Here is a 15,789-nt window from a genome sequence, read left to right on the forward strand (position 1 = left end):
ATAACTTCTAAACATATCTATTAAAACCAACATCTAGAGGCATCTGGGGGTGGCTCAGTTGGTTAAGGTTCAGACTCTTTTTCTCCTCAGGTCACGATCTCAGGGTTGTGAGATGGAGGCCTGAGTTCGGCTTTGTGCTGGGGCACTGGGATGGAGGCTGCTTAAAATTCTCTCTCTTGGAGGGGCACCTGGGTGGCTCAGTGGGTTAAAGCCTCTGCCTTCAGCTCAGGTCATGATCCCAGGGTCCTGGGATTGAGCCCCGCATCAGGCTCTCTGCTCAGCAGGGAGCCTGCTTCTCCCTCTCTCTCTGCCTGCCTCTCTGCCTACTTGTGATCTATGTCAAATAAATAAATAAAATCTTAAAAAAAAAAATCTCTCTCTTGGGGCACCTGGGTGGCTCAGTCAGTTAAGCAACTGCCTTTGACTTAGGTCATGAACCCAGGGTTCTGGGATTGAGACCTGCATTGGGCTCTCTGCTCAGTGGCGAGTCCGCTTCTTCTCCCTCTCTGATCTCTCTCGCTTTCACTGTCTCAAATAAATAAAATCCTTAAAAAAAAAATTCTCTCTTTGTCTCCCTTGCCCCTTCACCCCTTCTCTAAAACAAAACAAAACAACACAGAACCAAAAAAACATTAAAAAAAAAAAATCTAGGTAATATCCAACACTCCTCTCCCCGATCTCCAAGTATGATGTGCTTTAGCCACGCCAGGTGTCTTCCTCCTTTCCCCCTTCTCTTCTCCAAGACACCTGGGATTTTCAGGTTGGGGGGCGGGGCGGTGTCTTGTGTGTGTGTGTGTGTGGAAAGACCAGGTTGGGGGGCGGGGGCGGTGGTGTGTGTGTGTAGGGAAAGGTAACCCGAAGCATTTCTTTCTTTTTTTTTTTTTTAAGTTTTATTTATTTATTTATTTGATAGAGATCACAAGCAGGCAGCGAGGCAGGCAGAGAAAGAGGGGAAAGCAGGCTCCCCGCTGAGCAGAGAGCCCGACATGGGGCTCGATACCACGACCCTGGGATCATGACCTGAGCGGAAGGCAGAGGCTTAAACCCACTGAGCCACCCAGGCGCCCTTCTTCTTCTTCTTCTTCTTCTTTTTTTTTTTTTTTTTTTTTTTTTTTTTAAGATTTTATCTATTTGAGAGAGAAAGCACCAGTGAGGGCAGGGAGAAGCAGACTCCTGGCTGATCAGGAAGCACAAATCCGGAACTCAATCCCAGATTCTTTACCAACTGAGCCACCCAGGCGCCCAATCCAACACATTTTTTAATGTTGTTCTTCACTAACAAACCAAAATGGTTTACTAGTTTGTCTCCCATTCTTTGGGAGATTAGTTATAAAAGGATTGATTCGTCAAACCTTTTCTGGGTTCTTACCATGTGTCAGGCTCTGTACTGGCTCAGGGATTGCAAAGATTAAGACACCATTCCTGCCCTTAATTAAATGGGAGAGAGAGATATATTCAATTCTGAAGAATAAGGAATTAGTGGTTAGGTGCACAAAGCGCTATGCCGAAGCGAAATAGCTGAAACATTAACAATCCCACCACTTTCTAAAAATGAAGATGCTGGCAAACACATCCACAGCAATTTCAAGGGTTCCTCCACAGCCTCTTTTAGATCCGCCAGCAGGGAACTCAACCAGATAACCTGAATAACAGGGAGGGTGGAGGGACTTCCGTGTGTCACTTCAGTCTTCCGGCCGTCTCCTCCACAACTTTTTATGTTGGCGGTGCCTACAACTCCCAGAGTGCAACGCGGCTGGAAGCGGAAAGTAGCTTGCTGAGCAAGGCCTGTGATTGGTGGTGAGCACTGGGCCAATGGGAGGAGTTGTTGTTTGGCAGTCTAGAAGAGCCGGTCAGGGAGGGAGGAAGGTGGCAAGATGGTGTTGGAAAGCACTATGGTTTGGTGAGCATTTACCTCGGGACCCATGGCGGGCGGGACTGAGTGAGGGGGCGCTTGTGGCGCCGAGGCTGGGTGGGCTTGGGGTGGAGGGGGGGGACCGATCGGTGAGATGCGGCCTTGGGTCCGGAAGGAAGGAGCCCCATTGACTCCCTGAGTCATCCCAGGGCCCGGGAGAGGAGGACGGGTCCGGAGTACCTCAGTACCCCTCAACCCTCGGACAGTCATTGACTGGCCGATCCTTGCTTCTTCTATTTTAGCGTCGTCTCCCTTAGACTAGCCCCAAGTCTGCTGTCTGTAGGGAGTGTTGCTTCTCAGACTCATCTGTCCTGCTCTCTTCTTTTCAAAATAATGGATATTAACAAGAGAGATTGTAAATCCTTTCTCTGTCCCAGTGGCTCATGTCTGTCTCCATTAACTTCCCCTGTATGATCTTCAGAGGTACAGCTTATAAATTGCCTTCTATGTGTCAGGCATTTACTTTTTTTCACTTAAACTTCACAACACTTGTAGGTAAATATTCGGCCGTTTTACAGGTGAAGATACTGAGTCTCAGCAATTTTTTTTAAAGATTTTATTTATTTATTTGACAGACAGAGATCACAAGTAGGCAGAGGCAGGCAGAGAGAGAGAAGGGGAAGCAGGCTTCCCTCTGAGCAGAGAGCCTGATGTGGGGCTCGATCCCAGGACCCGGGGATCATGACCTGAGTGGAAGGCAGAGGCTTTAACCCACTGAGCTACCCAGGCGCCCGCCGAGTCTCAGCAATTTTAAATGACTTCCCCAAAGTCGCAGGGCTAATTGAGTGGGGGAGCCAAGATTTAAACCCTAGGCTGTCTGACATTAAAACTCTCGTCTGCTGAGCTAGCCCTCTTCTTCAGTCTCAGACTTATTATGAGTGTCTTATTATGAGTTGGATTACTATGTATTTTATTATTACTATCTTATTTTGAGTTGGATTAGAAGCAGAGGACACAGACTTTTGCAAGATTTCCACAGTTTCTTTGAACGATGAGAGTAGAATATAATAAGAATAGTATACAAACACACAAATTGCCAGTTGGATGAAACAGCCACCTAAGAGTTTCTTTTGATGGGGTGGGGAAGGATAACATTGCCAGGTAAAATATAAGGTGCCCAGGTAAATTTGAATTCATGTGAACAGTAGTTTTTAATATAAAAGTGGCTATAAATGTGTCCCAAATATTGCAGGGGATGTACTTATACTAAAAAGCTATTTGTTAATTATCTTTAGTTCAGATTTAATTGGGAGCTCTAGATGTTTATGTTGCCAAAGCATGTTAGAATAGAAAAAGGACAGGATCTGGAATCCAAAGTCCTGTGTTTTCTGCTACTTACTTGCTGCATGTTCTTGAGAATGTATTAAATCTTTCGCTGGGAGTAATCTTAATCTCCACTTGCCTTATAACACAGATAGGTAGAATGTTTGTGACTGTGCTTTGTAAACTGTATAGCACTGTACATCTGTTAGTCGCAGTGTACCTGAGAAGTCCTCAAGAGGGAATTTAAGAGGGGCCTTGAAGGGACTTTAGCAGATGTTGAGGAGAGACCATGACAAGTAGAGGGTAGGGCAGAAACTAAGCTGCTGAAGTGTAAATGCCCAAGGTGTGGTTAAGGATTAGGAAATAGATTAGTGTGACTTGGTTTTAAGGTTGTTGGTTTAAGGTAGTTTCTTTTTTTGAAGGGTAGAAAACCACAAATGTTGAGCTCAGGAGGTTGGACTTTGGTACCTTTCAATAGAGGACTTCTGGAAGAGTTCTGAACATGGTGGAGGCAGAGCCATGTAAACCCGCATACAAAATGTTTTTTTTTTGGTTTTTGGTTTTTGGCCTGGGGACACCTTGGTGGCTCAGTGAAGTGTCTGGCTCTTGAACTCAGAGTCCTGAGTTCAAGCCCCTCCCAGCATGGAGCCTACTTCAAAAAAAAAAAAAAAAAAGACTATTGGTTTGTCTTGATGTATAGGAGGAAAGATTATGTTCAGAGAGACATATGGGTGGCCATTTGTAACAGCACAGGCACAGAATAGTGAGGAGACCCACTCCTTTTTTTCTGTAGAGGTTCATGCTCTGCTGTGCATCAAAATCCTGCAGAGGAGTTTATTAAAAATGGCAGGTATTTGACTCCGTTTTCCATCTGCAGAGCCAGATGCCCAGCCAGGAAAGTCCAGGCATCTGTATTCTTTTTTATTTTTATTTTATTTTATTTTATTTTATTTTATTTTTTAGATTTTATTTATTTGACAGACAGATCACAAGTAGGTGGAGAGGCAGGCATAGAGAGAGGGGGAAGCAGGCTCCCCGCTGAGCAGAGCGCCCAATGTGGGGCATGATCCCAGGATCCTGGGATCATGACCTGTGCCAAAGGCAGAGGCTTTAACCCACTGAGCTACCCAGGTGCCCCTGTATTCTTTTTTAAATAAAGACTTTATGGAATAGCTGGAAAATTTCACAAGCCCTTATTTTGAGATGGATTTTTGTTGGGAAGAATTATATACGGTTGAGCAAAAGTAGTCAAGAAATAGATATATTATTCAATTCATATAAAGTTCAAGATTGGAGAAACTGAACTTTTTTTCTAGGGATACATACCTAGGTGTTAATGCATCTGTGTTTTTAATACCCCCATACTACCATCACCCTCCCAGTGTTCTGATGCAGGACGAAGTATGAGCCCTGCTCCCACACTCTCCACTGTCTGTTCTCCCTACCTCTCATGTCCCCATGCTCACTCTGACGCCTTTCTTGCAGGCCTCATCCATCTGCCGCTCTTGCCCACAGCCCTTCTACTTAGTAGCTGTTCCAGCTGGATGGTCCTCAAAGCCTCCATTGTTTTTTATGTTTGGACTCACTACTGTGTTTGAAGGTAGAGAGGCTGTTGCTTCTCTGCTGGGAGAATAAGCAGAAACAGTGTATCAGAGAAAAAAAGAATATAATGAATGGTCAGGAGAGTGAGCCCTTGACCTCTCTACATAGATGGAGTTTTCACAGGAGAACTAGTCCATGTTTCATGCTTATTGTTAGGCACTGTGCTAAGTACTTTCTATGATTCATTATCATAGCAATCCTGAAAGCCTACCCTCACCTACATATAGTAAAACCCATTTTACAGATGAAGTAACTAGACTTTAGAGAAATTAAGTAACTTCCTCAGGATCATAGTATTAATAAATAACAGATTGGGGATTTGAACCTGAAACTGGATACCGCCCTTTACTCCCTTTTCTGTTTCTTTCAGTAGTTTCTTAATTACCTCTCTTCATCATTTTTGGCTTATATTTATTGCCAGTCAAACGATACTAAAGAAAAAGATTGCACCCACCCATATATTTTTTTAAGATTTTATTTATTTATTTGTCAGAGATAGAGCATGAGTGGGGGAAGGAGCAGAGTGGGAGGGAGAAGCAGACTCCCCACTGAGCAGGGAGCCCGGATTCAGGGCTTAATCCCCAGGGCTCCAGGATCATGACTTGAGCCTCAGGCAGACTCTTAACCCACTGAGCAACCCAGGCATTTCCCCCCCAGCCCATATTTTGTTTGCAAGTAGAAATGAAGTGTCTCATCTGGGAGAACATTGCTTCTTCCTAGAAGTACAGTTGGAATCCTTGCTGATTAGAGTGCTATGAGATCTCAAGTCATCAGGAATTGATCCTGTTTGGGGCTTGAAGTATAACTCCTTCACTTTCTTGTCTCCTTATGGTCTCTGGGAAGCCAGAACTTGTATTTCTTTTTTTTTTAAGATTTTATTTATTTGACAGAGAGAGATCACAAGTAGGCAGGCTAGGTGGGAAGGAAGCAGGCTCCCCGCTGAGCAGAGAGTCCTGCCGGACTCGATCCCAGGACCCTGAGATCATGACCCGAGCCGAAGGCAGAGGCCCAACCCACTGAGCCACCCAGGTGCCCTGCTTATATTTCATATTATCTGGATTTCTTAGATTGGGAAAAACTGCAAGGATAAAAGATGTGAGAGCCCACTTCCACAGAACCTCCTTTTTGCAGTTTGGTCCAGCTGCCAGAGCTGGTAAACATTTAATCAGATGATTGCTTTGTGCTTTTCTGCACTCATTGCTGCTGACCATGTATTATTTTGTAAATATTTTCTACCCTTGAAATACTTTTTTTTTTTTAATGGATTCTTAAAGATTTTTATTTATTTGACAGAGAGGGCATAAGCAAGGGGAGCAGCAGGCAGAGGCAGAGGGAGAAGCACCCTCTCTGCTAAGCAAGGAGCTTGATGTGAGATTTGATCTTAGAACCAAGGAATTGTGACCTGAGCTGAAGGCAGACGCTTAACCAACTGAGCCACCCAGGCGCCCGAGGAATAAATCTATCTCAAAGGCAAATTTAGAATATTCATCCATGACACTGCTTAATAACATTGAATTGCAGCTTCTAAGAAGGTGATTGTGGTGCTTGAACAGATTGCAACCTTTAGTGCTTATCAGAATCGTCTGTGGAATGGAGATTTAAAATCTATTTCCTGGGATGCTTGGGTGGCTCAGTCAATTAAGCATCTGCCTTTGGCTCAGGTCATGATCCCAGGGCCCTGGAATCGAGTCCTGCATCTGGCTCCTTGCTCAGCAGGGAGCCTGCCTCTCCCCTTGCTTGTGCCTGTGCGCACACATGCTCTCTTTTTCTCTCTCTGACAAATAAATACAATTAAAAAAATAAAGTATATTTTCTCCTTTCATCTTTTTTTTTTTTTTTTTAAGAAAGGTTGGGGGTAGAGAGATGGGGGCAATCTTAAGTAGTCTCCTCACTGAGTGTGGAGCATGATGTGGGGCTTGATCTCACAACTCTGAGATCATGACCTGAGCTGAAATCAAGTGTGCTGCCCAACCAACTGACCCACCCTGTCGCCCCGCCTTTGATCATTTTGAGTCAGTAAGTCTGGTGTAAGGCTTGGAAGTCCGTGTCTGTATGTGTATATGTATGGGGGTGTGTGTGTGTGTGTGTATATACATACATACACATTTAATTTTTTTAAGTTGTAGGTGGTTCTGTGTTTCACAGAGACTGAGAGCCACTACTGTGCATGATAGTGTCCCTTAAAGAAGTGTTGAAGGAGGGAAGAGGGTAGAGGTCTCTGGAATTAGAGAGAATGTATTGGAGAGATCTTACCATATGTCTTCTCTGTCTTTCTTTTAATCTGACAGTGTGGACAACAGTGAGTATATGCGGAATGGGGACTTCTTACCCACCCGGCTTCAGGCTCAACAAGACGCTGTCAACATAGTTTGTCACTCTAAGACCCGCAGCAACCCTGAGAACAACGTGGGCCTCATCACACTGGCCAAGTACATGGGGCAGAGGAGGAAGGGGTGTGGTAGGTGGGTGGCTGTTTTCCCACATGTGACCTGCTGTGGCATCCAGGTTGCTGTCCAGGTCCCGTGAAGTTGCATTTGCCCATCAGCCTTCCCAGACTACCTTCTTCCCTATTCAGAAGAAATATTAATAGCAACTTGAGTTTATTTATTTATTTCAAAGACTTATTTATCTGAGAGAGAGCACAGGGTGGGTGGGGAAGGGCAAGGTGGGGAGAGAAGTCCCAGAGGACTCCCCACTGAGCAAAGAGCCCCATGTGGTCAGGGCTCCATCTCAGGACTTGGAGATTAGGACCTGAGCCAAAATCAAGAGTCGGATGCTTAATCGACTGAGTCACCCAAGTGCCCTGCAGCTTGGGTTTGATACTAATCTGAATTTAATACAGTTAGGAAACTAAATCTTCTGGGGTGAAATTTCACAATGTATTTTAAAGTCAATGAAAAGTTATTTTGGGTTAAGAGTCCCCAGGACCTGTATCACATGTCCTCAAAAGTAATTTGTTTAAGGAACTAATAATCCTCAAATGAGTAACCTCCCATCCCAGTATGTATGTTGTTAGCTGGCAAGCAGGTCTGGAAATGGAGCGGCGGGGAGACATGCTCACTAGCATCCAGATGTGGTGGAGGATTCTTGGGACCCTGGGAGCAGGATAACATAAGAAGAGTTCAAGGGAAGCATTGGGAGGAAGAGGGCAGGTTTCTTGTAAAGTCAACCCCTTACTTCCTGTGTTCATATCTATTAAATACTAGATTTTTTTCTAGTTTTATTGAGATACAGCTGACAAACAATATGGCATTCGTTTAAGGTATACAACATAACAATTTGATATATGTATATATTTTGAAATGATCACCACATTAAGTTTAGGTAACACACATATCTCACATAGTCAGAAAAAATTCTTTACTTTTAATGAGGACATTTAAGATCTACCCTCTAAACACTGGATGTTTGATTAAGAACAGGAGAGATTACAGTTATTATCCAGGTCTTAAAAGATGAGTCGGGGGCACCTGGCTGGCTCAGTCGGTAGAACATGTGACTCTGGATCTCGGGGTTATGAGTTCAAGCCCCATGTCAGGCATAGAGTTTCCTTGGAAAAAAAAAAAAAAAAAAAGATGAGTCAGATACAGGTTCAGAGGCATTTGTCCAGACCTGAAATCATAGAAACCCTTTCCCTACATCCCAGTGACTGTGAAGTGCTGACCACACTTACCCCTGACACCGGCCGCATTCTTTCCAAGCTCCACACTGTCCAACCCAAGGGCAAGATCACCTTCTGCACTGGCATCCGTGTGGCCCATGTGAGTCCTACTGGATCCCTTTGATTGTTCCCCTTTGCTCTGAGGCTCTGCCCCCAACACTTGTTCATTTCCTCCCTGGAGTGTTGAGCTAGAACCAGAGCAGGGAAGAGAAGTGACCCAGAGAAAGGAGTAGAAAGGATATGGTGGGATGAATCCAGGACTGGTGAGGGTGGTGAAGGAAAAGACCCCTGGAATTAAGACAGCCCCTCTTCCTTGTCCACACGCAGAGGCACAGGAGGGAGGGATGGGTGGGGGAGGGGTTAGACCTTGTGTGAACATGATGGTGGACTTGAACATAGAACCCCTAAGAAAAGAAGCAGAGTGGCAGAAGAGAGAGCTCAGTGGTTCCTCTGGCTGACTGTGAGAACTTTCTCTTCCTTTACAAGCTGGCTCTGAAGCACCGACAGGGCAAGAATCACAAGATGCGCATCATCGCCTTTGTGGGGAGCCCCGTAGAGGACAACGAGAAGGATGTGAGTCCAGGTGACAGCTGGGGAACGTGGGAATGGGGCCCCCTGGACCTTAGGCAAGCTGCCATAGGCATTGGGTTCATCCTTTTGGGAAAATGTGGATATGCAGAATTCAGTATTTCTGTTGGGGGTTATCGGGGAGGTTAACCGATTTCTGTATGCTTGTGAGGAGTATCCTTTCCCCTTGTGGTATGGAACAGATTTCCTCATTTCTCTTCCCTCTTCCTAGCTGGTGAAGCTGGCTAAACGTCTCAAGAAAGAAAAAGTAAATGTTGATATTATCAATTTTGGGGAAGAGGTGAGTAGGACGGGTTGGGGGGCATGGACTTGATTTGGTTACAAACAGAGCAGTCCTTCCCCATAGCAGTGCCTACGCTGTGAGAGAACAGCTCCGGACAGGTGCTGAAGTGGCAGAGGAGGGGGAGCAAGGTGGGAAGGAGAGCCTCCTCTATTCTTCCCTCTTCCAGGAGGTGAACACAGAAAAGCTGACAGCCTTTGTAAACACACTGAATGGCAAAGATGGAACCGGTTCTCATCTGGTGACAGTGCCTCCTGGGCCCAGCTTGGCGGATGCCCTCATCAGTTCTCCAATTCTGGCTGGTGAAGGCGGTGCCATGTTGGGTCTTGGTGCCAGTGACTTTGAATTCGGAGTGGATCCCAGTGCTGATCCTGAGCTGGCCCTGGTGAGCAAATGTTGACCTCAGGTAGAGCCCAAGGGTCCTCCTTTGTCCTCCTGTACTGAGGACCCACATACCACATAGCATCTCCAGGCTTAAACCTTCCTGAACACCCTCGCTCATTTTTCCAGACTCCTTTTGGTCCCTTTTCCCCTTAATTCTGTGTGATCTCTAGGGACACCAATGTCAGACTCTCTTGTTCACTTCTGATTAAACCCCAGGCTTCTCCCAAATCCTTTTTCCCTATGTCACCTCTTACCTCCCTTAGGTTCTTGCCCATGTGCATAAACCAGAGGCTGCCACTTTATGTTCCCTTCCCACCCCTCAGCTGACTTCCCCAAGCACCTGCAAGGAGGGAGGGCGGAACATCTGACCTTGCCCTGCCCTTTGCCAGGCCCTCCGTGTCTCTATGGAAGAGCAGCGGCAGCGACAGGAGGAGGAGGCCCGGCGGGCAGCTGCAGCCTCTGCAGCTGAGGCAGGGATTGCTACAGCTGGGGCTGAAGGTGAGGGATGGGACCAAGGGTATCCCGTGGAGTCGGGCGTAGATGCTGGAGTAGCGGTAGGGAGGCTGGGCAGCATGGGAACACAGGGGCTGGGGGAGCAGCTTGGGGATGGGCCTGTGTGGAGCATGGCAGCGATCCTACTCTGCTGCTCCCCTCCTTTTTCCAGACTCAGATGATGCCCTGCTGAAGATGACCATCAGCCAGCAGGAGTTTGGCCGCACTGGGCTTCCTGACCTGAGCAGTATGACGGAGGAGGAGCAGATCGCCTATGCCATGCAGATGTCCCTGCAGGGTGCTGGTAAGCCAGAGCCTGGGGAGCAGTGCTCGGGCGGACACACTGGGTAGGGAAATGGAGCTAAACGGACTGCCCTCTTTTCCTCAGAGTTTGGCCAGGCAGAATCTGCTGACATTGATGCCAGTTCCGCCATGGACACATCTGAGCCCGCCAAGGTGAGGGCCAACAATGACTCCCCACCCCCAGAACACTTAAGGTCCATTGGTGTTCATGTCTTTAGCCCTCTAGGCCTGGAACATTCTTCAGGGTTTCATAGATGAGCTTTTTGAGGAGCAGAGGGAAAGAAACACCTAGATCTACATTTCTTGATTATAAACCTTGCTAAGGCAATAGAATGAACACAGTCCAGGTTGGCTCAGTGTCCTGATGTTTTGTCATTTTTCTTCCTTCTTGGTGGGAGCAGTCTGGACTGGTATATAGGGTGTTGTCTTCCCAGGAGAGTGAGAGAGTCTAAGGCAAAGAAGGAGTGGGTGTCTGATAGCAAGAAATCTGAACGTGATGGCATCTGTTTTTATCCTGTATGCTCAGGAAGCAAAGTTCCAGTTTCTCTGTTTGGTCACTCACGAATGTATGAGTTTGTACCATCCGTAGGCACTGGGTATTCCCCTCCGTTGTCCTTTCTACCTTTGGCCAGAGGTGGCCCCACCCACAGACAGGCGGAGAGGGGCTCAGGCAGCAGTGTGCTCCCAAGCTGGCCCAGCCCCTGCCCCAAGCCGACACTGCCCTTTTTCAGGAGGAGGATGATTATGACGTGATGCAGGACCCCGAGTTCCTTCAGAGCGTCCTGGAAAACCTTCCAGGCGTGGATCCCAACAATGAAGCTATTCGGAATGCCATGGGATCCCTGGCCTCGCAGGCCAACAAGGATGGCAAGAAGGATAAGAAGGAGGAGGACAAGAAATGAGACTGGCAGCAGGGGTGACTGAGCCTGCTCAGGGGGCTGGATGCAGGCTTCCATATGTTATCTGTAACCAGTATGACCTGAATAAAGCTTGGTAGCCTTTGTTTCTCTTTTGCTTCCAATAGTGGTAGCTCTGAGGGCGACAGAGGTGAGGAGTGCCTGGCACAAGGAGAGTGTTCCCTCTTGAGTCCTCTGTGTCTCCAGCGCCTGGCCTCTAACTCCTGACCTGCTCCCCTTCCTTCCGGCTCCATGACAGTCTCTCCTGATTCTTCTGCCCTGGGGCTGTTTCCCTGTCTCATGAAAAGGAGCTTTGCTGGAAGTGGTTTAGGGTAGGCTCTGGGCCACGGGACTGAGTAGAAAACAGTACTGGCCTTGAGGCACCTGGCCGGCTCAGTCGGAAGAGCATGGACTCTTGATCTTGGGGTCATGAGTTCAAGCCCCACATCGGGTGTAGAGAATTCTGTACGTACGTATGTACGTACATACATACATACATACATACATACATACATACATACAAACAAACACTACTGGCCTTTGGGGACTCTGGAGTCCAGGGCAGGGCCGGCCTGGAAATGACTAATGACACACATCAGATAAGTGCCCAAGGGGCGATGAACAACACCCTGTGAAAACAGGAGAAAGGGCCAAACGCTCACAGCCTCTGGGAAGGCTCCTGGGGGTAACATTTGAGCCTTGTAACAGGATGAAACGTTCATCGGCCAACAGGAAAGAGATGTGCAGTTGTCTCCAGTCAATCAGAACAAGTATGTGCTGATGGCACAGAGGCACTCGGAAGCAGTTGAGGAGCTCAGAGACTGGTTGGGCAGATGGCACGAGATGGGACTAGGCAGCAAGCAAAACACTGAAGATCAGGGATCCTTGAGGCCTGACTTTCACAAGGTGGGGTCTATGAAGCCACAAGATAAACCTGGTATATCTCAATGCAAATGTGCAGACCCATATTTAGAGGAGGGTTTTCTTACAGAGTATAGAATAGAATGCAAAATTCAATTCACAGCAACTTCCTGAATGGGAGAAAATACTTGCAAATGATATATCTGGTGAGGGATTAAATATCCAAAATATATAAAGAACATCTACAACCCAACAATAATAACAGTTGCCTAAATGATGGGCAGAGGACCTGATAGACATTTGTCCAAAGAAGACCTAGAAATGGCCAACACATGAAAAGATGCTCGACACCAATCATCAGGGAAATCCAAATCAAAGTGCAGATCGCCTGTAGCTGTTGGAATGGCCAGTATCAAGAAGATAAGAAATAACAAGTATTAACAAGGATATGAAGGAAAGGGAACCCTCATGCACTGTGAGTGGGAATGTAAATTGGTGCCATTGTGGAAAACAGATTGGTGTTTCCTCAAAAATTTAAAAATCTATACAATCCAGTAATTCCACTACTGGGTATTTGCCCAAACACAAAAATACTTGATTAGAAAGGTATGTGCACCAATCTGTAACATTATTTATAGTAGTCAAGATGATGGAAGCAACCTGTGTCCATCAGTAGATGGATAAAGGGAATAGATACAGCTATATATAGAGATATCTCTATCTCTATAGGTACATCTAGAGATCTATAAACACAAAAGCACACTGGAATATCACTCAGCCATAAAAAAGGATGGGATCTTGTCATTTGTGGCAACATGGATAGACCTAGAAGGTATAAGTGAAATAAGATGGAAAAAGACAAATATGGTTTCACTTATATGTGAATCTTTAAAAAAGGAACAAACACCAAAAAAGCAGAAATAGTTCCATAAGTACAGAGAACAAACTGATGGTTGCCAGAGGGCAGAGGAATTGGAGGGGGTGGTGTGTAAAATGAATGAAGGAGAGTGAGAGACACAGGCTTCCTCATGGAATGAGTGAGTTATAAGGATGAAAGGTGCAGCATAGGGAATATAGTCATTGGTGTTGTAGTAGCATTTTATGGTGACAGATGGGAGAGCACAGAATAGAAATTTACCGAATCACTTTGTTGTATACCTGAAACTAATGTAACACTGTGTATCAGCTATATTCAATTTTAAAAAAATCACATTGTCCTCTTGTTTACTGTATTTAAAGAGGTAATTAATATTTGACATAAAATAACATATATAAATCATGAAGCATAACAACAAAATGAACATATCATCTGCCATCAGTTTAAGAGTTAGAATATTCCAGGAATGGCTGGGTTGCTGAGTCAGTTAAGGGTCTGCCTTTGGCTCACGTCACAATCTCAGGGTTCTGGGTTAGAGCCCCATGTCAGGCTCCCTGCTCAGCGGGCAGTCTGCTTGTCCCTCTCATGCTCTCTCCCTGTCAAATAAATAAATAAATAATATTTTTAAAAATTAGAATATTCCTAATGTCACATACCTATATGTGTCTTCTGGAACCCACCTCTGTGTCCTCTTCAGAGATAACAATATATTTTTGAGGATTTTTAAATAAATAACGTGCAAGCAGAGGGAGGGGCAGAGGGAGAGAGAATCTCAACCAGACTGCACTGAGCATGCAGCCCAATGTGGGGCTCGATCTCACAACCCTGAGATCATGACCCAAGCCAAAGCAAAGAGTCATATGCCCCACTGACTGAGCCAGCCAGGTGCCCCCTCCTCAGAGATAAGTTTTTTTTTTTTTTTTTTAAAGATTATATTTATTTATTTGACAGAGAGCACAAGCAGGGGGAGCAGCAGGCGGAGAGAGAAGTAGGCTCCCTGGGGGCCTAGAGCCCAACTTGGGGCCTGACCCCAGGACCCTGGGATCCTGACCTGAGCTGAAGGCAGACATTCAAACAACTGAGCCACCCAGGCATCCCACCCTGGAACTTTTTTATTTTATTTTTTTTAAGATTTATTTATTGGACATAGATCACAAATAGGGAGAGAGGCAGGCAGAGAGAGAGAGGGGGAAGCAGGCTCCCCGCTGAGCAGAGACCCCGAGGTGGGGCTCGATCTCAGGACCCTGAGATCATGACCTGAGCTGAAGGCAGAGGCTTAACCCACTGAGCCACCCAGGCGCCCCCCTGGAATTTTTAAACTAAAGCTTTCATTTTTAGGGTTCTTCAAAGTTGTTGCATGTAGCTGTTCATTCACTGTTTCTGGTTGTATTCTATTACATGCTGTGTCTATACCACAATCTTTCCATTTTCCTGTTGATGGCCATCTGCATTGCACCCAGTTATTCTTGTATTAGCAACAGGATTACAGTGGAGAGTTTTGGACATCCCTCCTGATGCACATGTGTGAGAGTTTCTGGGCTGTTTCACAGAACAATGCTCAGTTGTTTTTCAAAGTGGCTGTATGGATTTGCATTCTTCCTGTGGTGTAAGAATTCCTATTGACCAACATCCTTTCCAGCCCATGGTGTTATTAAGGCTTCTTAATTTCTGCCAGTCTAATTGAGATAAATGATAATTCTTTGTGGTCTTGATTTGCATTTCCCTGATTACTAATGAGATTGAGCTGTTTATAATTTTTAAAACTAGGTCTTCTATTTCCATTTTTATGAAATGTCTCTTCATGTCTTTTGTCCATTTTTCTACGGGGTTGTCTTTTTATTGATGCTTTGTAAGAGTTCTTTAACTCTTTTTGATACTAAATCACCAATTATATACATATTACATATTTTATTTATTATTTCTCTTTTCACTTTAAAGGTGTTTTTTAAGGGCACCTCGGTGGCTCAGTGGGTTAAGCCTCTGCCTTCAGCTCAGGTCATGATCTCGGGGTTCTGGGATCGAGCCCCACATCGGGCTCTCTGCTTGGCAGGGAACCTGCTTCCCCCTTTCTCTCTGCCTGCTGCTCTGTCTACTTGTGATCTTTCTGTCAAAGAAAAAAAAAAATCTTAAAAAAAAATCAAAAAATTTTTTAAAAAGGTGTTTTTTAGTGAACAAAATTCTTAAAGTCAAATTTCTCTGTTTTCTTTCAAGGTTAGTGTTTTTTGTGTCCAGCAAACTCTTCCAGGGGTCAGAAAGATATCCTGTTTTCTTTTTAAAGGTTTATGGCTTTAAAGGTATATGGAATTATGGAAATTCCGTATTCTCTTTAGAATTGATTTTTTTGTGGGGCGCCTGGGTGGCTCAGTTGGTTAAGCAACTGCCTTCAGCTCAGGTCATGAACCCGGAGTCCCCAGATTGAGTCCTGCATCAGGCTCCCTGCTCGGCAGGGAGTTTGCTTCTCCCTCTGACCCTTCCCCTTCTCATGCTCTCTCTCTCTCTCTCAAATAAATAATAAAATCTTTAAAAATATATCTTTTAGAATTGATTTTTGTGTACATTGGAATAGGGATCCAATTTCAATTTTTATTTACTTGTTTATTTATTGTTTATCTTTTTTTTAAGTGGGCTCCATGCCCATCATAGAGCCCAACATGGGGCTTGAACTCATGA

General features: G+C 45.4%; 1 protein-coding gene across 1 annotated transcript; it reads left to right on the top strand.

Moving 5' to 3' along the window:
- The first annotated feature begins 1,792 nt into the window (after window positions 1–1,792).
- PSMD4 (proteasome 26S subunit, non-ATPase 4) lies at window positions 1,793–11,494 on the top strand. Its single transcript, XM_032843685.1, has 10 exons — window positions 1,793–1,900; window positions 7,066–7,206; window positions 8,424–8,538; window positions 8,925–9,011; window positions 9,238–9,306; window positions 9,476–9,691; window positions 10,080–10,188; window positions 10,355–10,486; window positions 10,571–10,638; window positions 11,217–11,494. The coding sequence occupies exons 1-10, from the start codon at window positions 1,875–1,877 to the stop codon at window positions 11,385–11,387; spliced, it is 1,134 nt and encodes a 377-aa protein (XP_032699576.1). The 5' UTR covers window positions 1,793–1,874; the 3' UTR covers window positions 11,388–11,494.
- The last annotated feature ends 4,295 nt before the right edge of the window (window positions 11,495–15,789 follow it).

This window comes from Lontra canadensis, unplaced genomic scaffold, assembly GCF_010015895.1.
Source record: "Lontra canadensis isolate GAN:19392208 unplaced genomic scaffold, GSC_riverotter_1.0 scaffold142, whole genome shotgun sequence".
In the NCBI taxonomy this organism is placed as follows: Eukaryota; Metazoa; Chordata; class Mammalia; order Carnivora; family Mustelidae; genus Lontra; species Lontra canadensis.

Coding starts and splice junctions, on each gene's coding strand:
- PSMD4 (XM_032843685.1), top strand. CDS start 1,875: ATGGTGTTGGAAAGCACTATGGTTTG. Junction 7,207..8,423: donor GGCCTCATCACACTGGCCAA/GTACATGGGGCA, acceptor CCTACATCCCAG/TGACTGTGAAGTGCTGACCA. Junction 9,307..9,475: donor TTATCAATTTTGGGGAAGAG/GTGAGTAGGACG, acceptor TCCCTCTTCCAG/GAGGTGAACACAGAAAAGCT.